This window comes from Artemia sp. Qi Xiang Cuo, chromosome 17 (genome assembly GCF_049724085.1).
Source record: "Artemia sp. Qi Xiang Cuo chromosome 17, ASM4972408v1, whole genome shotgun sequence".
NCBI lineage: Eukaryota > Metazoa > Arthropoda > Branchiopoda > Anostraca > Artemiidae > Artemia > Artemia sp. Qi Xiang Cuo.
Window position 1 is genome coordinate 22,103,067 of NC_142810.1, and position 25,738 is coordinate 22,128,804.

The following is a 25,738-nucleotide window of genomic DNA, read 5'->3' on the forward strand; positions in this document are numbered from 1 at the left end:
CAGTAGTATGTCCTGGTTCGTCGCAATTCATGTCCTTCATGTTTGGCTTGTGTTGTCTGGTGTCCGTGTTGAAAGTTCAGATATCTGCCGCATGAAGTTTTTGATCCGATCGAAGACAGCCGTCTCATTTTTGCCCAATTTTCGTTGACTGTAATGGACAACATCAATGTCCTGTCATAAGCTAGCATTTTGGACGGAATTTGGTGTCAGACTGTAGTTCAATAACTATATTTCTGAAGGTAGAGGCTTAGCTCTTTCTCTTGTTTTTGAGTAAAAATTGTCCACAGAGAAGTCCCAATCACATCTGAGACTGATAATTCCTGTGCATAGACTGTTTCAACCCCAACACTTTGGATTTCACAAAGATACTTCTTCACGCGTTTCACAGCATCAGGTATTGTTGTCTTTCTAAGTCAAATTCTTCAGAAGCTTTGCCAAAGTTTAGTCTTCCTGCCAACACAGACTCTATCGCCTTTTTCTGGTTTTCCTGGTCAGAACGAACATTACCAGTTTTCAAGTACATTCGGATCATCTATTAAAGAGGAGGTCAGTGACTTGTGTTAAAACAAAAGACTTATGGTACCATAAGTACGATACTTGTACTTTAGGAGGCATTGGAGGCAGCACTTTAGATTTTTGCCTCCCAGACCTATCGTATCAATATTCATGCTTGGAAACCGCGGTTTTCTAAGATTTGGCTTTTTTTTGTTTAAAAATTATGAAGATTTTAGGAGTGTACCATATTTTGTCAGCGTTGCCTCCTAGAACTGTGAAAGTAAGTAAGCAAAAGTAATTTATTGAATTTTACAGCATTTTTCGGCCGTGAAACTTCGAACATTAAGAATTTTTGGTGGCTATCCCAAAGAGTATGGGTAACTGAAAAGAGTCGAAACTGGCACTAGTTTCGGCGATAAATCTGTCAACCCCATCTAGTATTTGGTGACATTCGGCATTTTTTCAAGCTTTGTTATCATTTTTCTGTCAGGAACTGAGATCAGACACTTACGACGACACTAATTTTACTACACAGGTTAAATAGTTTATTATTACTATTACAGCGAAGAAAATGCCAAGTGTCGCCAAACGCTATATGGCGCCGAGGATCTTTTTTCGCCTGCACTAGCGCCAGTTCCCACTCTTGTAAGTTATCCATACTCTTTGGGCTAACCCACTTAGTGCCACAAGTAATTGGCTTATTTTTGCTGATTGTATGCTCATTATATTTGTTTTATTCTGCGCCCGCTACTACCAACCATCGCTTAACTGGACAGGAAGGTCATTTCCATTAAAAATTAAATTCCTGGTTTTTCCTAATTTTACAAGGGGTTTGTGACTGTGTACGTTTCCATTTAGCCAATGCAAGGTATGCAAAAAGTTTCAAAGCTACTCAACAAAATTCCAAAAACTGCTGACAAATGTGGAAGCACTGGGATTACCGACAAATTTCACTAGGCCATGAAAACTGCCAAGTAGCATGACTACTATGCTACCCCATTCTTGCATGCCTGACCAGTGCCAACAACAATATCCCGATGGCACCGTCCTCTGTGCTTTAAGCGCCTATTTCAAATAACATTACAACGTAGGTACGAACCTGACATCCCACACGTTACACACCTTCACTAGATCCAACACATAAAATCTTGTGAAGGGAGTCTTTATAAAAGGCATGTTAGCAAACTGATGGGAGGGCAACTAGCCCTCCCCTGACGGTCTATTTTCCTCTGTTTAAAAGTAGTTCGAAGATCACATAACAAGGCCTTTGGGGTTGACATAACTCCCCAGAGTCTGGGGGCTAGGGTTGTAAATTATGCCCCGAAGGGCATATTTATGGTCTTTTTATGGAAGGGTGGCTGTGTGAACTTCAGGAGACTCTCATTTGATTGGAAATGTATAGTTCTAGTTCCTTTTTAAGAGTTAAAGTTGCTGGAAAGCAACTAGCTCATGTCCTTGGGGATGTCAACCTCCCCACAGTCCTCAGGTTAAAGCCTGTAATTTAGGTGATTTGATAGTCTTCCCAAGACCTCAACAGCTCACTATTTGGTAAGCCTCCTGGACAAAATCCTCAAGTACCGAGACAACCCCGGATACTGGATAAACCTCAGAGCAATAGATCTGAAAAATACTTTCGACCTGACCAACCACAGTAAACTCATCAAAAAGTTACTTACAAGGTATAGTATCACCCCTGCTTTAGTTCGAATCATTGCCAGATTTCTTTTGGATCGAAAGCAAAGCACTAAATAAAAGATCGCGTAGTCAACCGAGGTTCAAATCTAATGTGGAGTGCCACAAGGAACACTCCTTGGTCCACTTTTGTCCACTCCTGTCATGGTCAATGAGCTGGCAGAGTCCTATCCGGAAAGACGGAAGTACGTAGATGATCTATCATTAACCATAATTTGCCTCAAGGACTCCCCAAGCAACGCGTATGGTATCATCGAGGACATTAAGAACCAGGCTACCAGTAACGACATGGTAGTGAATATGGACAAATCCGTTGTACTTCTAATTTCTTTCTTAATGACCGAACCAACCTATTATCCTCCGCTACACCAACAGAAGATTGTGGCCGTAATTAAGCTGCTAGGCGTCTATATTTCGTCAGATATGAAGTAGGACAAAGAAGTAGGGAGCAGAGTCAAACATGGAAATATGGGTATCTGCTATAAAGTTGCTATCTCGTTTTTTTTTGTTTTTTTTTTTGAAGTTAAATTAGGGTTTATTCATCAACCAAAAATAATAAAATCCAGAAGCCAAGCTTGTAAAGGAGATCACTGCCCCAACTAGGCCTAAGAACAACAAAAAATATATCATATAAAAATCACTAATAAGCGACTATACCACCCCTACTCGTTTTCTACTCATCTCGTTATGGTGTTCCTGTTGAGCATCTTCTGAGGTTCTATCTTTCTTTTATTAGACCTATCTTAGAATATTGTTGTCAAGTATGGCATTTCTCCCTTACTCATGACCAGTCGGAGACATTGGAGCGAGTTCAGTACCGGGCCCTCCTTGTGGCGTCTAAACATCCCTAAAGTCCCCTCTATATCGCTCCTCCAAGAATTTAATCCTGTTACCCTTGAAAAAAGAAGGCCACAACTTTGTCTCAGGTTGGGAAAGGGTATCTTGAAAAATCCCAATCTCCGTGATATACTTTGTACTTCGGAGCGTGCGTGCTCTGAGTGTATTCGGTAGATGGCTTTTCTAGCTAACAAACGAGCTGCTAGTCAGTTGTCTCTGAGCACCTGGAGAGTCAGGACAGGCATTTTTGCGTGACGTGTTTTCTGTGAGTGGTGCAAGCCGAAAATGCAGCGTTTGTTAGAGGTACGCGATTAAATTCTGTGTGAAACTTGATAAATCTGCGACAGAGTCGTTTGATATGATCAAGCAGGCTTAGCCAGATATTGCTTTAGCAAGAAGTGGTGTTTTGGTGGCACCAGGCATTTTTGGAGGGTCGGGAAGAGATCGCCGATGAAGACCGTGCTGGAAGACCTTCGACTTCGGCAAAAACTGGCAGTGTGATTCGTGTGCGCAAAGTTTTGAACTCAGACCGTCGACTAAGTATTCGTTTAATTGCCCAAATGTTAATTTACCAAAATCTGTCATCTATGACATTGTGGCGGTACATTTGAACATGCGCAAGGTGTACGCGAAGATGGTCCCAAAAGTGCTCACCGACGACCAGAAATTGCGGCGAGTGGAAGTGTGCCAAGAAAATTTGAAACATGTGGGAAAGTGACCCCCAATTTTAGCATAACGTAATCATGGGTGACGAGTGTTGGATCTTTGAGTATGATCCCGAGACAAAAAGGCAATCTTCCGAGTGGTACACGTCGGCGTCTCCTCGCCCCAAAAAAAGGCAAGAATGAGCAAATCCAAAGTAAAAACGATGCACATTGTCTTTTTTGACATCAAAGGCATCGTCCAAGATGAATTTGTTCCTCCTTGACAAATCGTCAACGATAAGTTTTATGTGGAAGCGCTCAAAAGATTTAAACGAAGGGTCAATCGGGTCCGAAAAGAAATCGCAGACGACTGGAAGTTGCAACAACGACAACGCCCCGGCTCACACCGCCTTTCTCGTGAACAGCTACCTGACCAAGGTTGGCATCCCAACGCTTCTGCAGCCACTCTATAGCCCAGATGTGGCCCTGGATTTTTTTTTGTTTCCTCGCCTGAAAAGACTGATGAAAGGCAAGTATTTTGAGGCAACAGAGGGGATCCAAGCAGCATGCCCCGCGGCTCTCAAGGCTATTCCGTAGAATGCATACCGTGACGCCTTCAATGCTTGGAAATCGCGTTGGCAGCGCTGCATTGACGCAGAAGGAGCCCATTTAGAAAGTTTTTAAAGAATTGTGACGATTGGCTGAATAAATGTTTTTAAATTGACTCAGTCCTTTTACTTTTCGGACAAACATTGTATTAATTTGAAACCTTCAGGAAGTGATGAGAGAGATAATCAAAATAGGAGTTATTAATCCAGGGTATTTCTAATTGGAAATTGCTCTTTACTAGCGCAAGCAGCGTAAGCTTTTCGCCATATTTTTTTTTACATGCTTCTAAGGTAAAGGTGATGATGAAAGTAGAGGTCCATTATATAAGATTGCTCAAGGGAAAGACCTATATTGTTCAAGCTAAAGAGTATAAGTTCTCTTAAAGAGGGAGATAGAGATCGGAAAAGAGTTGCATTTGAGACTATGGCTAAGACTTCTTCGTTGACTTCCTGCTTAGCTCCTTGTGAAGCGACGAAACCTCTTTTAGAGAAATCAGTCATCTCCTTCTTTGCCTCACTTACTACTCCCACGCCTACTGCTAAGAATATGAGAAAATTATTAACTTTCTTAGGGCATAATATGCCTAATATGAAGAAGCCAAAAGACAAACCTTTTATGCAATACCACACATCTGCCTGTTCTACTCCTCAATTCGTTACCGTAGAGTGGACTGAACTCACATCCCACAATCTAGGGGAGAGTCACCGTTACCACTGCACTACGGTAACTGTTCAATTATAAGACGTAATCCACCACAATATGATTGAGGTGGCTACTATTAAGCCAGGGTATTTTCAATAATAAATTGCTCTTTACTAGCAGAAGCAACGTAAGATTTTTGCCATTTTTTTTACATGTTTCTGAAGTAAATGTCTATAAATGATGTAGGTAAAGATCTATATGAGATTAATATTCAGGCTAAGACAAAAATTTATACAAAGTAAACATTGTATAATTTGACTTTTGACTATTTCTGATCAAGTCTTGAAAAGGAAACTAGAACTTTAATTGTCCAATCGAATGAGCCTTCTCTTAAGTTTCTATGGACATTCCTTAAATACAATGGAAACACATAAATCATCGCTTATGTCTGTAACACTAATTAAGACCCTTTTTGTTTATTTTATATCTGTTTGAACAGTGGCTCTGCTCCCAAGGGCTTCATCCAACTAATATTGACATATGTTTGATCTAAAAAAATTAACTTTATTATCTTAGTAAATTCTGATATATAAAAGCCTGTTCTACTCGTCTAGTAATGCAAACTGGTCGTCCTAATTGTGTGCTACCTGTTATATAAAAACAAAAATAATAACAGATAATTACAATTGTTGACAATTATTCTATAAAAAGATGTTCTGGAACATACCCTGATTGAGGAAATGAATTTTGTCATCATCATTCTACTTACCCCAACACGTTTGCAGGCGGCTCTTTAAATGCAAATTTTTAGTGTTGTAAAAAGTAGAAGTATTTATAATTAATAGAATATAACGTCGTTTTCAAAGGAACCGAACCTACTAAAAAGTGCTACGTTTACCGTAGGGACAGTTTGAGGAGAATTTGTTAAGGTTGCGGCTTACCGTCAAAGTAAATTTTGAACTTTTTTGAAAGGTTGTTTTGCTTAGAAACGGTACTTAAACGTGGGCTGAACCATTTTTTGATCTGCAGATTGTTTTCCAAAGTCTGCTTTCTGTCTCCAATAAATAACTTAAAATGGTTTAATTATGAAGCTGACCCAAAAAATTTACAAGGATAAACAGGAATGAGTGAAATTCTGGATTAATTCCACCGGTAATGTCTTATAGTATTAATATTGAAAACCAAAAATTCGAATTGAGAAAGACAGAATACAAAATTTTTAGACTTATCTAGCATAGGTCCTTATAATTGAATAAACTTTGTAGATATTGACGCATTCAATGGCAACGCTGTAGCGTTGCCTATAGTAAAGGCCATACGGCTCCAATGTTTTATTATTGTTATTTATTTTTTTTTTCTTTTCCCAGAGGCACTTCATATGGAAGGGGTCGTCGTAGAAACTTCAGAGGGGGCTCATTTGATTGGAAATCGAGAGTTCTAGTGCCCTTTTTAATAGTTGAAAGTGATTGGAGGGCAACTAAAAACCCCACACCACCCAAGCCCATCATTCTCCCAAACACATCCAATCAAAATTTTGATATAGCCATTTTGTTCAGCGTAGTTGATTTCCAGATAGAAAACATGTTTTTGAGGAGGACACTCCCCCACAAACCTCAGGGCAAGGGTTTTAAGTTATACCTTGGGGCATATAAGGTTTTTATAGAAGGTGTTGTCGTAGAAATTTCAAAAAAGGCTCATTTGATTGGAAATTCAGTCGAAAGTGATTGGAGGACAACTAGCCCCCCTCCCCAAGCCCATCAGTCCCCCAAACACATCCAAACAAAAGTTTGAGATAGCCATTTTGTTCAGCGTAGTTGATTTCCAAATAGAAAATATGTTTTTGAGGTGGACACTCCCCGACAACCCTCAGGGCAAGGGGTTTAGGTTATGCCCTGGGGGCATATCAGATTTTTATAGAAGGCGTTTTCGTAGAAACTTTTCAAAAAAGGCTCATTCGATTGGAAATTCAAAGGGCTAGTGCCCTTTTTAATAGTCGAAAGTCTTTGGAGGGTAACTAGCCCCCCCACGCCCATCATTCCCCCAAACACATCCAATCAAAATTTTGAGATAGCCATTTTGTTCAGCGTAGTTGATTTCCACATAGAAAATATGTTTTTGAGGGGGACACTCCCCCACAGCCCTCAGGGCAAGGGTTTTAAGTTATGCCCTGGGGGCATATAAGGTTTTTATAGAAGGTGTTGTCGTAGAAACTTCAAAAAAGGCTCATTCGATTGGAAATTCAAAGGGCTAGTGCTCTTTTTAATAGTCGAAAGTGATTGGAGGGCAACTAGCACCCCCCCCCCCCCCACGCCCATCATTCCCCCAAACACATCCAATCAAAATTTTGAGATTGCCATTTTGTTCAGCATAGTTGATTTCCAGATAGAAAATATGTTTTTGACTAGGAAACTCCCCCACAGCCCTAAGGGTAAGGGTTTTAAGTTATACCCTGGGGTCATATAAGGTTTTTATAGAAGACTTTGTCGTAGAAACTTCAAAAAGGGCTCATCCAATTGGAAATTCAAAGGGCTAGTGCCCTTTTTAGTAGTCGAAAGTGATTGGAGGATAACTAACCCCCATCTCACGCCCACCTTTCCCCCAAACACATCCAATGAAAATTTTGAGATAGCCATTTTATTAAACGTAGTTTTAAGTTCTAGAGATTAGGTCTTTGTGGATGACAACTCCCCCACAGCCCTCAGGGCATGGGCTGTAAGTTATGCCCTTTGGGCATATAAGGTTTTGTATAGAAGACGATGTCGTAGAAACTTCAGAAAGGGCTCATTCGATTGGAAATTTAAATGGATTTTTCCCTTTTTAATAGTCGAAAGTGATTCTAAGGCAACTGACAACCCTTCCACGCCCACCATTCCCCAAACACATCCAATCAAAATTTTGATATAGCCATTTTGTTCAACGTAGTTGAAAGTTCTGGAAATGAAAGGTTTGAGCAGGACAATCTCCCCACAGTCTTCAGGGGCAAGGGTTATAAGTTATGCCCTCGGAGCATATATGGTTCTTATGGAAGGAAGTCTCGTATAAACTTCAGAAAGGGCTCAATTGATTGGAAATTGAAAGTTCTAGTTCACTTTTTAAGAGTCAAAAAAGATCGGAGGGCAACAAGCCTCTCCCGCCCTCCACGCCTTTGGATGTATTGGATGGATAAACCCATCCGATAAAAATTTGAGGTGACCATTTTTTTAAAAATAGTTCAAACATCAGATATTAAAACTCCGGGGTCGACACAGCCCTCCAGAGCCCAGGGACAGGCGTTGTAAGTTATACTCTGGGGATATATATGGTTCTTATAGAAGGGATACTCGTATAAACTTCAGAGAGGGCTCATTTGATTGAAAATAGAAAGTTCTAGTTCACTCTTAAAGAGTCAAAAGAGACCGAAGGTTAATTATAAACCCCCCACGCCCTTTTTCCCCAAACCCATCCGATAAAAGTTTTGAGATAGTAATTTTGTTAAAAATAGTTCAGACATCAGATAATAAAAACTCCGAGGTTGGACACAAACCCATTTTTTCACTTTGATATTGTTACTTTGATATCAGTTTTGATACTTTGATGAATATTTGATTTTTTTTAAGTTTGATTTTGAAATAAGGAATTTTTGAAAACTTGAGATTTTTTGCAATCAAAAACGAACAAAAATTAATTAAAAAAAAACTCCGAAAAATAAGTTTTTCAAAGAAAAGTAAAGGCCATTTTAAACTTAAGCTCAACAGATACAGATTCCTTTTAAAATTCAAACTCAAACGACCATAAATTACTATTAAAGAATAAATGAAACCCAAAACGAACAGAAATTAAATAAGCAACCATAGCAAAAACATACAACAAGTAATAATACAAATGAATAAATAGATCTTAAAGCGAGTAATGCTTAGATTGAATGTGAATATCAAGTTTAAAGTGAAAAAAAATAATGTCCTATTGAAGTATAAATAAAACTTAAAACGAACAGAAATTAAATAAGCAATCAATGCAAACAAGCGTACAATAGATATTAATGTAAATTAATAAATAAATCTTGAAACGAACAAAAATCACCACAAACAAGAGTTTGAGTATGACCTCCTTCTCTCACTGTAAAAGTCTAAACCTACTGCGTCGTTGGCGCTTTACTGAAAACTATATGCGTCTTGAACAGTCTTGAAAAGTATAGAAAACATCAAATTGATGTATATTGATATTTATTGTTGAAAGATTAATAAGTTCAAGAATTTATTTCACTGTAGTTTTATTTTTATTTTCAATGCTGTATGAACTGAAAAAAAAAATATTTGTAATATAATTCGTTTTCAGTTAAGCTCCAATGACGCAGTAGGCCTTTGGTTTTTATTTACAGTTAGGAAAGGAGACAGTATCCAAACACTTGTTTGTAGGGAAACTGTATTCGTCATTAACAACTTTAAAAAGAGCTAATAAATTAAACTGAATATTTGATGTATAATGATATTAATTGCTGAAAACTCATCAGTTCAAAATGTTACGACAATTCTAATGTTTATTTTCAATATTAAGTACAAAAGAAAATATTTGTCATAAAATTGGTTTTCAGTAAAGCGTCAATGGCGCAGTAGGTTTAAGAATTTTACTGTGAGAGAAGGAGGTCATACCCAAACTCTTGTTTGTCGTGATTTTTGTTCGTTTCAAGCTTGATTTGCATATTCAATTGAAGTTTCACTCGTTTTAAAATTTATTTATTAACTTACATTAATATCAATTGCACGCTTGTTTGTATTTATTGCTTATTTAATTTCTGTTCGTTTTGGGTTTCATTTATTCTTTATTAGTGATTTCTGGTCGTTTTGAGTTTTAACTTTAACATGTATTTGTATCTACTGAGATTAAGTTTAAAATGGTCTTTAATTTTCATTGAGAAACTTATTTTTTTGGATTTTTTTTTTTATTAATTTTAAGAAACGGACCCGTTTCCGATTGGGGTAGCAAAACAAAAAGCTTATTATTATTCTATCTAAATTTAGCTTTATTAAAAGGCTTTTAAATTATTATCGGTTTAATTAACTTTAATTGTATTAGCCAAAGCTATTCCCTGATTTTATGGAGAAAGAAAATCTAGACATAAATACATTAACACAATTTTGCGTATTTCAGACCTGTGGATTATTATTACTTTAGCTTGATTGACATTTCATTTTGAATTGTCACTTTGAGTTTTATGTACAGGGGGGTATAATTAGAGCGACTGCTTAGCATTTTTTGCGCTCACCTTTAACGGTTCTGTCAAATGTTAGTTGTTTTGCTTTTTTTTTCTTGCTAAAAAGGACACATCAGTGCTTCCTATGGGAAAAAGTGATTTTCCTTATTTTTCAATGTGGGGGGAGGGGCTTTAATTTTCTCTAATGAGGGTTTTCAACCAAGGCGATTGCACTGGGTTCCGCTTTTCATTTCGATCTGACATTTTTGAGGGGTTTCTGGTTCTTTTACGTAATTCCTATAAATTTTTTTCTCGCAATCAACTTTTATCATTAAGATTAGCCGAATTACCATTAATTACCAACAATTACAGTTCGTGACAAAACGCCTTTTGAAATTTCTGGTTACTATGGGCCTTGGTATGCTCTTTACTAGGGGCTATGCTGCAACCATGAAATGCATGTTCAGCGCTACGTTTCGGAGAAAAACTGAATTGACATTCGCTTGAGAAGTTAAGTAGTTTTGTCGGCGTTATTTCCAACCGTTTGCTAAAAGCTGATCGAACGGATATTGGACAATAAATAGTCTTACCTTTTTGATTCCTCCTTAATGAAGAGCTATTGTTCGAGCTGACTTGCAAAAACTTGGGAAAACACTGGAATGAAACGAGAAATAATTAATTTTAAAAGAGGAGTTACAATAAAAGGGAGGATGAACGTGCTTATTCATTCTGAAATTCCTTGAATGTCGAAAGACGATGTTTTTTCAGTGGGTCAATAATTTTCATCATAAACATCTTTTTTTTATTAGAGACTTAATGCAAGGTATATTTTGCAACCAGTACTTATGTTGAGGCCCAGTGGTGGATTCAGGGGAAGGGGGGCGCGCACCACCTAACTTAGTTTAAAGTAGTGTAATTTTCTTAATTAACGCAAGTTTGCGTTAATTAAACTTGCCCCCCCCCCCTAAAAATATCCTGGATCCGCCCTGTTGAGGCCAGTATTACAATGTCCCAACCAATTGACGTAATCGCTGCTTCTTTTTTACTTAGATCTCTGTTAAGTTTTTACTATCAATAACGTTTTTATTGAGAAAAGTTGCCGAACGACCAGTAGGGCAAACAAGTAGACTTGTAATTTTCCAGGTTTTTCTAACTCTTGTTCAAAAGATTATTTTTTTTATTCTTGACTTTGTATTCTGGTGAAACTGCCATTGAATTGTGATACGCTTTATGCTTTAGCAAAAGTGTAGATTCGGGAACAGTTTTACAAGCTTTTTTCATAAAGCACAGGTCATACAGGAAGATAAAGAAATATCCCTTCCTAGAAGTCGCAGAAGTCATCCTATTAATTAGAAAAGTAGAAGGGATTGCCAAAAATATTTTATTACTCTATTTAAAATATTAATTTAAGCTTTATTTTATTTATTTATTTATCTAATTTATTATTAAAAGATTACTTAATATTATTTATTTAAACTATTGAGTCTATTTTATTTAAAATTGTATAATTAGGTGAAAAAGCAAGCACAATCGAATTTACAAACGAATAAAGTATCTCTTCTGTTCCTTCACAAAAAAATCGAGGCCAAGAAGGTTAACTGACCAAAAAAATGTTTTTCAAAGACTTTTTTGATATAATGAGAAAACAGGCCTCTATAATGCTTAGAAATAGAATCATTTTTAGAAAGTCAAACAGTTCGTGGTAACGAACTGTAAGTACGGAGCGACCCGGCTCAATGGTAACCGAAACTCTAAAAACCGGAATTTTGGTACCAATAGATACATCAAAAGAATCAGATTTTAATTTTGATTTCAAACATATAACTTTCATCAAGTTTAATCTTACCCATCAAAAGTTACGCACCTGAGAAGATTTGGCTGATTTTTGAAAAAAGGGGGAAAGACCCCCTAAAAATTATAGAATCTTAATGAAATTCACACCATCATATTCAGCGTATCAGAGAACCCTACTGTAGAGGTTTCAAGCTCCTATCTACAAAAATGTGGAATTTTGCATTTTTTGCCAGAAGAAAGATCACGGGTGCGTGTTTATTTGTTTGTTTGTTTGTTTGTTTTTTTTGTTTTTTTTTCCCAGGGGTAATCGTATTTACACAGTGGTCCTATAATATCGTAAGAGGACTAATTTGAACGGAAATTAAAAGTTATATTGCCCTTTTTAATTGACCAAAAAAAATGGAGGGCAATTAGGCCCCCTCCCACGCTCATTTTTTTCTCAAAGTCACCCAATTAAAATTTTGAGATAGCCATTTTGTTTAGCATAGTCGATAATCTAATAAATATGTCTTTTACGATGACTTAATCCCTCACAGTTCCCAGGGGAAGGACTGCAAGTTATGAACTTGGCCCATAGCTTGCATATTTTATTGGTTTTTGGGAAGTATACATACATTTTCGGGAAGAATTTTTTTTGGTGGGGGGGGGGGGAGGGGGGACGGAGGAGGAAATTAAGCGGGATAATCTTTTCGTGGAAGATGTTTCTTTGGGGTAAGGGACATTTCTATGAAGGGGGCGCCGGATTTCCAAGCATTATTTAAAAAACGATCAGAAATTAAATTAAAAAAAAACAATTTTTTTCAACTGAAAGTAAGAAGCAACATTAGAACTTAAAATGAACAGAAATTATTACGTATATGAGGGGGTTCTCCCCCAAGTCAATACCTCACTCTTTACGCTACAGTTTTTTTTTAGTGCTTTCAAAAGAGCTATCTATTCTAATTAAACGGCCTTTGTAATTCAGGGGTGTGTGAATTAAAATTTTTTTTTACTTTTAACGTAAAGTGTGTGGTATTGACCAAGGGGAGAACCCCATCATATACGTAATAACATATACTTAATAAAAAAAACAATAAAAAAAAAACAAGCGATACGGCTCAATAGTAAGCAAAACTTTTAAAAACGGAACTTTGATGTCAATAAATTTATCAAAAGAAGGGGCTTATAATGCTGATTCTAAATATACAAATTTTGTTAAGTTTAGTATTACTCATCAAAGGCTACGAGCCTGAGAAAATTTACCTGATTTTTTAAAGAGGGGGAAAACATCCCCTAAAAGTGAAAATTTTTTAATGAAAATCACTGTCAGATTCAGCGTATCAGAAAACCCTTTAACATTGGTTTCAAGCTCATATCTGCAAAAATCTGCAACTTAGTATTTTTTTCCAGAAGAAAAATATACGAATATAGAAGTTCGTTACGTAAGTTAATTTGTAAATTACATCAGAACCAAATTTAGGGACAGCCATTTAGCAAAAGAAAAGTAAAATTTTTATGCAAATTTTGTTTACTTATTCAATGACGGCGAGCCAAAATAAAAGCTGCATTAACTAAAAACCGATCAGAAATTAAATAAAAAAAAACAAGTTTTTTGAACTGAAAGTAAGGAGCGAAATTAAAACTAAAAACGAACAGAAATTATTCCGTATATGAAAGGGGCTGTCCCCTCCTCAACGCCTCGCTCTTTACGCTAAAGTTTGACTGTCTCACAACTCTATTTTTTAAAACAATAAAAAACGTTAGCGTAAAGAGTGAGGAGTTGAGGAGGGGACAGCCTCTTTCATAAACGGAATAATTTCTGGTCGTTTTAAGTTTTAATGTCGCTCCTTACTTTCAGTTAAAAAAACTTGGTGTTTTTATTTAATTACGAAAAGAGACCAACTTCTTATTATTTCGCCTACAGTCTTGTTTGGTTTATAAAATTTGTCCTGACCAAGATCTAATTCATAGATTATTTTATTTTTCATTTTATTTTCAGTTTATTTCATTTTGTTTTTCATTTTATTTTATTTCATTTAATTTTGTATTTTTTTTTAAAACAAAACATCCGCTTTGTTTATAAGAAATATAATCCACGTTTTTTCCAGAATCCAACTTCCAGTTAATTTGATAATGGAAAATATTACGGCAGTTTAGTTTTATGTCATGTTAACACACTGGGGGGGGGGGGTTGATCTTAATAGAAGGAAAAGTTATAACGGATTAAGAGAAAATCCAATGCTCCCGTGGAAGAATTTAGTGACCTAACTTTAGGAAAGGTTTTATAGAAATAATACGTTTAACATTTTCGAAGAACTATGCTCCCAAACAGCCCCCAGTCAAGGAGATTATGTTAGTTTTAAGTTATTTTGCGTAAATTCATGTGCTTGTATAGAATACTTGCAATTCAGACACTGGCCCGAGGAATTGTTTTGAAATTAGTTTTTGTTGTCTTTTTTCGTTATAGTCTTTTGTCTTAAAAGAATGTGTGTGTCGTTTTTCGCTAAATTTTTTTTTTTTTTTTTTGATGGATTCTCCCCTTAAACCGTCTGATTTTCTTTTAATTTGGAACAAGAAACGCTGTGGAGAGCACGTTATCTGTCATCTATTTTTGTACCGAAGAATACTGAAACTTGATAGATGGCGTTCTAGAAAATATAATATTCCAGTAAAACTATGAAACAATGGCCAAACCTTGGCAGGAATTTCTTTGGGACCAAAATTTTCGGAATAATTTGCTTAGCATATTGAAAATTGGCCGTGCAGAAATACCCCTTTTTCAGGGGAAAGAGGGGAAGAAACGGAGAGGAGAATCTCGAACTTAAATTTCTACAGTATTTTCTGGATTGAAAGAGCGTTTCCTATTAATTCAAGATCAGGAAGACCGAAGATGACATCACAGTTGAAATATTACACCACTTAGTATCCCATGTCCACCCTAAACGAGGTCAGAAGGGGGAAAATACCATTTGTGGTATTATAATAATTAATAAAAAAAAAAAAACACTTTCCGAAAAACAAATTTTTTTAAACAAAATTAAAGACCATATTAAACTTAAGATCAGTATAAATAAAAAGCTATAATAATTCAAACTTCCTACGACCAGAAATTACTATTGAAGAATAAATGAATCCCAAAACGAACAGAAATTAAATAAACAAACATAGAACAGGTACTAATATTAATGAAGAAATACTTCTTAAAACAAGTAAAACTTAAATTGAATATGCAAATCAAGCTTAAAACCAAAAAAATCACTACAAGCAAGAATTTGACTACTGCCCCCTTCCTTCACTGTAAAAGTATAAAGCCCACTGCTTCATTGGCGCTTTACTGAAAACGAATTATATCACAAATGTTTCCATTTGTAGATATTATAACATTAAAAATAAAATGAAAATTACAATTTAATGAAATTTTAGACTGATGAGCTTTCATCAGTTGAAATCGTTACATATCAAATGTTCGTTTTAATTTTATTAGTTCTTTCCAAGACTATTCAAGATACATTGAGTTATCACACCAAACAATAGTTTTGCTTCTGCCTGTTTCCCTAACTGTAAAAGTCTAAAGCGTACTGCGTATTTGGCGCTTTACTAAAACGAATTATAGTACAAATGTTTTCTTTTATACATATTATAACATTGGAAATAAAATGGAAATTGCAGTGAAATAAAATCTTGGGCCGATGAGCTTTCATAGATTAATATAATTAAATATTCAGTTTAATTTTATTAGTTCTTTTCAAGACATATGTAGTTTTTGGTAAAAGCCTTTGACGCAGTAGGCTTTATACTTTTACAGTTAGGGAAGAGGTTAGTAGCCAAACTCTTTTTTGTAGTGATTCTTGTTTCTTTTTAACCTTGATTTGCATATTCAGTTTAAGTTTTACTCGTTTTAAGATTTATTTATTCCTTTATATTACTACCTCTTGTATGTTTGTTTGCTATGGTTGTATATTTATTTCTGTTCGTTTTGGGTTTTATTTATTCTTTAAAAGTAAAATATTTTTTGCTCGTTTTAAGCTTGATTCGCAAATTCAATTAAGGTTTTCGTCATTTTAAAATTTATTTATTCATTTCTTTTTTACCTGTTGTATGTTTGTTTGCTGTGGTTTATTTAATTTCTGTCCTTTTTGGATTTCATTTATTCTTCAGTAGTAATTTCTAGTCGGTTTGAGTTTGAATTATTATAGGTTTATATTTCTGTTGATCAAACAGTTCGTGGTAACGAACTGTAAGTAAAGAGCGACCCGGCTCAATAGTAACCGAAACTCTAAAAAACGGAATTTTGATACCAATAGAAATATCAAATGAATCGGCTTTTTATGCTAGTTTTAATTCTATAAGTTCGGATGCATTCGTTGGTGTAAATGTAATCCTACCGTCATCATTCGTCGGATCAACACGCAACTTTGCTGAACATTTCGATGACGCCTTGGCTATTGTTCGTCGCCTTGGACCCACAGATTCCTCTATAACTCTGACTTGCAGTCCTGATTGGCCTGAATTTAAAGAAACAGCAAGTATTAAACTTGATGATAACTCTACTATAGAACAGTCTCCTCAAGATCGTCCTGATCTCATTACTCGAAATGTAAAACTGAAATTTTACGATATAATTAATGATATTGATAAGGGACACATATTTGGAAAGGTGGCAAAAAATGTGTACACGATTGAATTTCAAAAACGTGGACTACCACATATGCATTTGCTATTGATCATGAGTCCTCAGGATCGAATCCATAATCCAGTTGAAATTGATGATCTTATTTCAGCTGAAATACCTAATTCCATTATTAAGAGAATCCGTCTTAAAGCGGATGATTCATAATCTATGTGGGAATTTAAATCCAAATGCGAGTTGTATGATTAATAAAAATAGAAAATTCCAGTGCCCCTTCGGTTTTCCAAAGCAATACAATTCAGTCACATCTCTAGCGGATGCTGAAAAGCCAAAGTATTGTCGTCTTTATGATCCCAAGTTAGACAAAATGAATAGAGAAGAATTTTTACATGACCGTGCTATTTATCGAAAAGTTTATAATAATCGCCGAATTACTCGTGATAATCATGTCAACACATATAATCCTCAATGTTACATAAATGTCGAATATGTAGGAAATATAGGTCCGGTGAAATATCAATAAGTATCTAGTAATATAAATACACCTGCAAGGGACATGATTGGGCTTCAATAAAGATTGTCGAAAATAAACGGTGCATGGTTTACAATGAAGCTGAAACCTATATGGAAGGATGCTGCATTATACCAACTGAAGCTTCCTGGGAACTATTTATTTACGATAGCCATAAAAAGAGCCATGTCATTAAAGCGGTGTTCACAAGCGTGTCTAGCTAGAATCCCATGTCTAGACAAGTGTCTAGCCAGAATCCAATGTCTAGGCAACGACCGTTCACATGTAAAATTCGGTGCGTAGCTAAAACTGCAAATTTAGTTTCAAATTGTCATTTCTAGCCAATCAACAGAGCTTATGCGGGCAAAACTTTCGAAATTGTAATCCCTATTTTTACTGTCACAAGCTAATGGATGAAATAAGCAAAGCAATTGCCTTAGTGAGCTTAATATTATGTCTGGTGTTGCATATTTTCCTAAAATGAAAAAAACAATTAATGAGAAAACAAAAATTAAATTTCAGTTTACAAACGAAAACAAAATGATGAAAATAATGGAACTTGACACCTTCTGATTGGCTGTAATCGAAAATCCTAGACATTGAATTCTAGAGTCTAGAACTCAATGTCAAGCGCCTTGTCTAGCGTGTCTAGCTAAGCGCCGAATTTTACTTGTGAACGGTCGTTGCCTAGACATTGGATTCTGGCTAGACATGTGTCTAGACATGGGATTCTAGCTAGACATGCTTGTGAACGCCGCTTAAAGGTTTAAATGTTCATTTGCCAGGACATTACCTAATGCAAAATATCAGCCAAGCCCAAGAAGATTTTGTAGATATTGGACAACAAGGCTCAATGTTGGAAGCATATTTTTGACACAACAAGGCGTTAAAACAAATGAAAAAGAAGGAATTTATCTATTATTGGGAGGAAATGCCTGAACACTATAGATGGAATGGCAATACCAGTACATCGGAACAAAGAATCCGTCGATTACGTGTCATTGGACGAATAGATGGAATGACAATACCATTACATTGGAACATAGAATCCGTCGATTACGTGTCATTGGACGAATTTAATACGTAGGATTTGTGGCTTTCCCGAGTGCTTCTGTTTGCGAGTACTTTTGTATCATGTGAAGAATGCAACAAGTTTTGAAGATCTTAAAACAGTTGATAATATTGTTTATTCCACATACAAAAAAGCATGCCTGGTTTATGGCCTTGAATTCGACGATGAACAGTGGTTCGACGCCCTAGAAGAATCGGCACTGTCCAAAATGCCTTCTGTAATGCAAATACTCTTCGCACAGATTCTTGTTTTTGGTAATCCTACAGATCCAAAAGCTCTTTGGGGAAGATTCAAAAATCAGTTGGCAGAAGATTTTATTCGGCATGCCCGACGAAATAATTTATCTGAAGATCTTGCAGTAAAGCGGGCTTATCGCATCATTGCATCGAAGTTAAATACGATGGTAATACAAGGTCGAAGATTTAGTTTTTGGGTCGAACGGTATGGCATGGACAACATTGAGACCAATGAAAATGGCCAAAGCTTGGAATTTCTAAATTATAGTGAGTCAGATACTGGAGATAGCATTTATCGGCTTCTGCAAGGAAAACAGCTTGAAATTTTTGACAATATTTTATTGGCTGTCAATGATCCTAATTATGTTGGAAAAGAATATTTTTTCATAGATGAACTAGGTGGTAATGGTAAAACATGTGTTTATAAAACCTTGTACCGCATCTGTGTGGAAAGAATCACAAAGTAAAATGTATGGCTTATACGAGAATAGCAGCAACTTTGTTGTCACTAGGACTAACAACACACAAGATCTTTGACTTGAAATTTCCACTTTCCTCGTATTCTGTTTCGAGTATAAGACCTGGTTCAAGCAAAGCCTTAGAATTACTTCAAGTACATGCTTTCCTACTTGACGAAGCACCCATGCTTCCCAAGTATGGCTTACAAAATATGGATCAGTTGTTACGGTTCATTGCAAATCCAAACGTACCGTTTGGTGGGAAAATTTTAGTTGCTGAAGGTGATTTCTAACAGTGTTTACTAGTTCAACCCCGAAGTAACTGCAGTGAAACACTCGATTTGTCTATAAAAAAGTCATCTTCAGAAGTATTTCAAACATATTTCCTTTGAGAAAAATATGCGGGTTGATCCTGAACAGGAAGCATAAAGTACATCCTCGAACTGGGAAATGAAAATCTGCCTAAAAATCTTCTTAATGAAATTGAACTACCGGAACAAATAATTTTAATTATCGACTTAATCGAGGAGGCTTTCGGAGAACGTTTGTATAAACAAAGTTTCAATTTAATGAAGGATCGAGTTATTTTAGCTTCAATCAACAAAGAAGTATGTAAAGTGAATGTAAAAATTGTTGATCGCCTTCTAGGAGAATACAAATCGTATACGAGTTATGATTCTGTAAAAGATAAAGAAAAAGGAGGAAATGATTTACTCCAGAATCCTCAGTTCAATTTAAACTGCAGATTTACCACCACATGACTTTAAAATGAAGAAAAAATACGATAGTTGTGCTTTTTCGTAGCTTCGATATCTCAGAAGGGATGTGTAATGGGACCCGCCTTATTGTGTCTGAATTATGCAACAACCTAACAAATGCGAATATCATTACTGGGGGAAAAAGAGGAGTGGACTCTACTAAAGGTCAACTTGGATGTACTCTTCAACCAAATCAATTTCCACTTCCATCTGCATTTGCCAGGACTATACATAAGTCCCAAGGGCAAACTTTTGAACTTGTTAGCGTCGACCTTAGTTCTCCTCTTTTTAACCATGGAATGTTATACGTGGCATTTTCTCGTGTGAAAAGACAGCGTGGCTTAAAAGTTCTGGTACTACCTGAAAATGAACGAAGAACATATAACGAAGTGTGGAAGGAAGCCCTGACAACTACCAAAAAAATGTCTTATTGTTAGAATGATATTTCTTTTTTTTAGATTAATTAAACAATTAATAATTATAATACATATTACATCATTGACATTTCGGGTCACAAGAACGATCTAAATAGGTCAGGACTTTAAGGAAGAATTCATATTTTTTCCAGAGTGTTTGTAACGAACCTGTGGTGTCGTCATGACATTAAGAAAAGGCTCAAGTCTGCGGTTATTAGACAAGTGGCAATGAGAATCCATATATGGAAGCCTGCCGCGTGCTGGGCCCTGGTACTCTGTATATATATATATATATATATATATATATATATATATATATATATATATATATATATATATATATATATATATATATATATATATATATATATATATATATATATATATATATATATATATATATATATATATATATATATATATATATATATATATATATATATATATATATATATATATATATATATATATATATATATATATATAAATATATATATACGTATATATATATACGTATATATATACACGTATATATATATATATGTATGTATATATATATATTTATATTTATATTTATATATATATATATATATATATATATATATATATATATATATATATATATATATATTTCGGTATATATATATACCGAAAGAATTTGACCTTCGCGTCAAACATAATCCATTGTACAAAAAGCTTGATTGACATATCATCTTGAACCGTCACTGGGTTTTTTGTACAGGAGAGTATAATTAGAAGGAGCGTTTAGCACTTTTGCCTACCCTTTTAAATATTATATCATATGTGGACTTGTTCATTTTTTTTCTTGCCAAAGAGCCTGCCGGACAACGGGAATAAAAAATAATAATAAAAACCGTAGTATATGCTCTTTCATGAGAACCAGAAATTCTTGTTTGTATTACTCTGACTTTGCTTCACCCCACCCCCTTAAAAAGAACGTTTCCTGATAGCTCCAACTTGCCCCTGAGCTGTGAGATAAAACGACACACTGATCAAGGTACGAATAAAAAAAATGTTCATGAAATTAGCCTGGGTTTAATTAAATTGTCTCTCTGCCAGATACTAGTATACCTAGTATGTTGTGTATATATGATTGGAAAATAAATGAGCCTGGACCTAGCGGCTAGCAATATCTGCCATGAGACATATACGGCTTGCCTTTGGGAAAAACGCATACTCGCTTGTGAGGATCTAAACAACTGAATGATGGTTGTAAAGGTCTCAATTGAAAATGCTAGTTTTTCTTTTCCTTGTACTGACCGTAGTCCCGTTGGTTTTCTTCACCTTGAGATTTCTCTCTCTCTTTCTTTTCATATGTACAACGTTCCATCCTTTATGTGTAGTTTTTCGTTTTTTATTTTGTTTATTGTGTTTGTTTGTTTGTCTCTTTTTGTTGATGAATGTTTCCCGATGTGATTTGAAATACTTTTGCTTTAGTCTTTTGTGTAGTTCAATTTTGTAATTAAAGGGTTTGGTTTTTGTTACATTTTTAAATATTCTCTACAGTGCAATTTAAAATGTAGACTAAACACCTTTAGTCATAACCATATATTGCTAGTGTGAAAATCTAATTGTTTGGGGATGTTTTTTGCAAACGACATGTTTGGATGTTGGATATCTCATTAGCTAAGGTATTTTATTTTCTAGATGTGGGGATGGTGTACAGCATTTTAAAGTTTTACGAGATGCGACCGGAAAATTTTTCCTGTGGGTAGTGAAGTTTTCAAGTTTAAACGAACTAGTTGACTACCATCGATCCACCTCCGTTTCAAGGTCGCAAGATATCAAACTTAGGGATATGGTTCCAGAAGAAGTAAGTAACAGCTGATGGATTTTTTATAGCTCGATATTTGGTTTTAAAAAGTATTGCGTAAAAGTATATTTCAACTTGGACATATACGAAAGTGCTCATAGCAAATACTTGAAGAAGAAGAAGAAGATGGCTATGAAGGCTACGGTTAGGAAGCCTTGAAGGCTTACGGCTATGAAGCTATGAAGGCTTCTCTTCTATTTAAAAGCCCACCTGCTGTTAAATAGAAGATAAGAAGAAGATTTATGAAAGGAGAGATTTTTTTTTTTTTTTTTTTTTTTTTTTTTTTATTCCTCTGTTTGCTCCTCCTTTATACCTCTGAAAATTAAAAAACTAAATTAATCCAATATAACATTTTCATCATCCTAACTATAGACAAAAACCTCAACAAACAATAAAACATATACTTAAACAACACAATACTTATTTAGGAAGAACGGGTTCAAAAATTCTAACAAATTACCCATAAACTTTAAAAAAAGGAGAGATCTTAAATGCCAAAGCGACTATTGTTGCAGTGGTGTTTTGTACCTCATTACCAAGCTTAATTCCAAGAATTATCATCAAAGAATATAGAAAGACTACAGATAAAAAGATCGATTTTTTATCTGCTTCGGTATGTCGTGTTTTATATATACATGCAAGCAGTAATAATAATGTTGTTAAAGAATGATGTCTGTTCAAATAAGGTTGTAGTCTGTTCAAATAAGGTTGTAGTCTGTTCAAATAAGGTTGTAGTCTGTTCAAATTAGGTTGTCTAACTTTCAATAACTAACCAGTTGAACGCCATTAATTCAAATCAGTTTAGATGTCACAACATATCATTCTCCAGAAGACGTCCAGACTGCTGGTTAAATCTACTTTTTTTTTTTTTAAATAAAAGGCAACATTTGGTAGGTGTCAAAGTGATTACAATAGGGACTGTTGGACAAAATGTCCACTCGAAGAAGTCTTGTTAGGTAGGTCTTCTGGAGAGACATTACTCCTCCATTGCTGATTGTGTAAGTACCTAAGGAGGAGTAGATGTCAATCCTTTGGATCAGCTTGATTCCAAAAATTTGTACTGGGCTTATGCAGAGTAAGTTTGTTACTGCAGTTGGGTTACTGGAAGTCCAAGGATCAAAATTCTCGATTTGTCCCAGTTGTCTGATGACAGTATATTTTTGTGTGTCCTGAAGCCCGATTAATCAGAAGACAACCTATCGTAACGGATAAAATAATGTGAATATAACGAGATTTGTCGAAAGGTTTGAAACTTTTCAGGGTACTCATGGGCTCACTGTTGAATCAAACTAAAACACACGAAGACTGGCAATTCCGGAGTTATTATGACACGGAAAATGTAATATGACTATACATAGCTATCTAAAGCTGGGGTGAGGGTTTCTTGTAGTCTGATTTGTAGGTGAATTTTCCAGAGTATAGACCTACTCTGACTTAGGTCTTCCTTGCCTAGAGGCGCATAAGTCAGCAAAGGCAGAGACCTAATTCAGCTGATCTTGTGCCAGGGGCCATAGCTTGTTCTGTGCATTTTGGAGACTTGTTGCCTTTTCCCCCAGGGATTGCCCTAATTCGCTTCCTGCCTTTCCCTTCCTCTAAGACCGTATGGGAGGCGTCCTTCAATCATGTGGATTATATGCCCCCAGTACATCATCTCCTCATTATGATCTCATTGATCACCGATGGTTGTTCAGTATCTGCCCGTATCTGATAATTCGTCACTCTGTTTCTACGACAACGCTTTCTCTGAAAACCTTATTTGCCCCCAGAACATAACTTATAACCCTTGCCCGGAGGGCTGTGGGTGGGCTGTCATCCTCAAAGACCTAGTTTCCAGGACTTTCAACTACGTGAACAAAATGGCTATCTCAAAATTTTGATTGGATGTGTTTGGGGAAAAGGTGGGGTGAGAGGGGGGGGGGTAGTTGCCCTTCAATCACTTTCGATTATGAAAAAGGGCACTAGCCATTTCAATTTCCAATTGAATGAGCCCTTTTCGAAGTTTCCACAACATCGCTTTCTATAAAAACCTTACATGCCCCAGGGCATAACTTACAACCCTTGCCCTGAGGGCTGTCAGGAGGAGGGGTTGTCATCCTTAAAGACCTAATTTCTAAAAACTTTCAACTACGTTGAATAAAGTGGCTTTCTAAAAATTTTGACTGTATGTGTTTGGGGAAAAGGTGGGCATGAGAGGGGGGTTAGTTACCCTCAAATAACTTTCGACTATTAAAAAGGGTACTAGCCCTTTGAATTTTCAATCGAATGAGCCCTTTTTTAAGTTTCTACGGCAAAGAATTCAGTAAAAACCTTAAATGCCCCCAGGGCATAACTTATAACCCTTGCCCTGAAGACTGTGGGGGGAGTGTCTTGCTCAAAGGTATAATTTCCTGAGCTTTAAACTGCGTGGAACAAAATGGCTATCTCAAAGTTTTGATTGGATGTGTTTGAGGAAATGGTGCGCGTGGTAGGGGTGTTAGTTGCCTTCCAATCACTTTCGACTATTAAAAACGGCACTGGCTATTGCAATTTCCAATCGAATGAGCCCTTTTTGAAGTTTCTACGACAGCGCGTCCTATAAAAACCTTACATGCCCCATGGCGTAACTTACAACCCTTGCCCCGTGGACTTTTGGGGGGGGGGGCTGTCATCCTCAAAGACATAATTTCCAGAACGTTCAACTACGTTGAAAAAATGACTATATAAAAATTTTGATTGGATGTGTTTGGGGAAAAGGTGGGCGTGAGAGGGGGGTTAGTTGCCCTCCAATCACTTTCGACTATTAAAAAGGGCACTAATCCTATTTCCAATCGAATGAGCCTTTTTTGAAGTTTCTACGACAACGCTTTCTATAAAAAACCTTATATGTCCTCAGGGCATAACTTACAACCCTTGCCCCGAGGGATGTGGGGGAGTGTCCTCCTCAAAAACATAATTTCTATCTGGAAATCAACTCGCTGAGCAAAATGGCTATCTCAAAATTTTAATTGGATGTGTTTCCGGAAATGGTGGGCGTGGAAGGGGTGTTAGTTACCTTCCAATCACTTTCGACTATTAAAGAGGGCACAAGCCACTCCAATTTCCAATTGAATGAGTCCTTTTTTAAGTTTCTACGACAACTTCATCGATACGAAGTGCCATGGTCTAAAGGAAAAAAAATACATTGTGCCAACATCGTTCTTATATGCCCCTAGGGCATAACTTAAAACCCTTGTCCTGAGGGTTGTGGGGGAGTGTCCTCTTCAAAAACATATTTTCTTTCTGGAAATCATCTACGCCGAACAAAATGACCATCTCAATATTTTTATTGGGTGTGTTTCGGGATATGGTGGGCGTTGAAGGGGTGTTAGTTGCCTTCCAATCACTTTCGACTATTAAAATGGACACTAGCCATTCTAATTTCCAATCCAATGAGCCCTTTTCTAAGTTTATATGACAACTTCTTCGATACGAAGTGCCCTGGTACGGAAAAAAAAAAAAATAATACATTGTGCCAACATCGTTCTTTACTTGGGCAGCGCGGTTGCGCTACCTACGATTACCAGCTATGTGATGGGTTGCTTCAGAAGCGGTACAGCAAACAAGAACACTTCAGAGACCAAAATTGTTCATATGATGAAAAATGGGCTTTTATATTCACAAGAGGATATGGAAAATCAATCAAAACATATACATTTACGTAAACATTCATTAAAAGTGGGTCATTCCACTCCAATTTCTTTACTTTATTTGTTCCAAATTTCAAGAAAATAGACCTAATAGTTTTTGTTCGTGTTTATGTACAGATAGATACACAGACGATCATCTTTATGGTATAGATGCCTCTTTTATTGATGTATCATATGGACCACGAGGCACGGTGAAAATTTCAAGGAGTCATCTCTTGTAGGGTCTCTTGTAGGTTCCCCTATGTTTCTTGTTTCAAATCCTAGAATAATTTAATATTTTACGTCCCCTTTTTTAT

At 36.0% G+C, this 25,738-nt stretch overlaps 1 protein-coding gene across 3 annotated transcripts in view; it reads left to right on the forward strand.

Moving 5' to 3' along the window:
• The window catches only part of drk (growth factor receptor-bound protein 2 drk), an 82,283-nt gene that overhangs the window by 42,092 nt on the left and 14,453 nt on the right, over positions 1-25,738 (forward strand). For all 3 annotated transcript variants that reach the window (XM_089102869.1, XM_089102870.1, XM_089102871.1), the window contains exon 5: positions 21,612-21,777. In XM_089102869.1, coding sequence (XP_088958995.1) covers positions 21,612-21,777 — 166 coding nt within the window. The remainder of the gene's footprint in view (positions 1-21,611; positions 21,778-25,738) is intronic.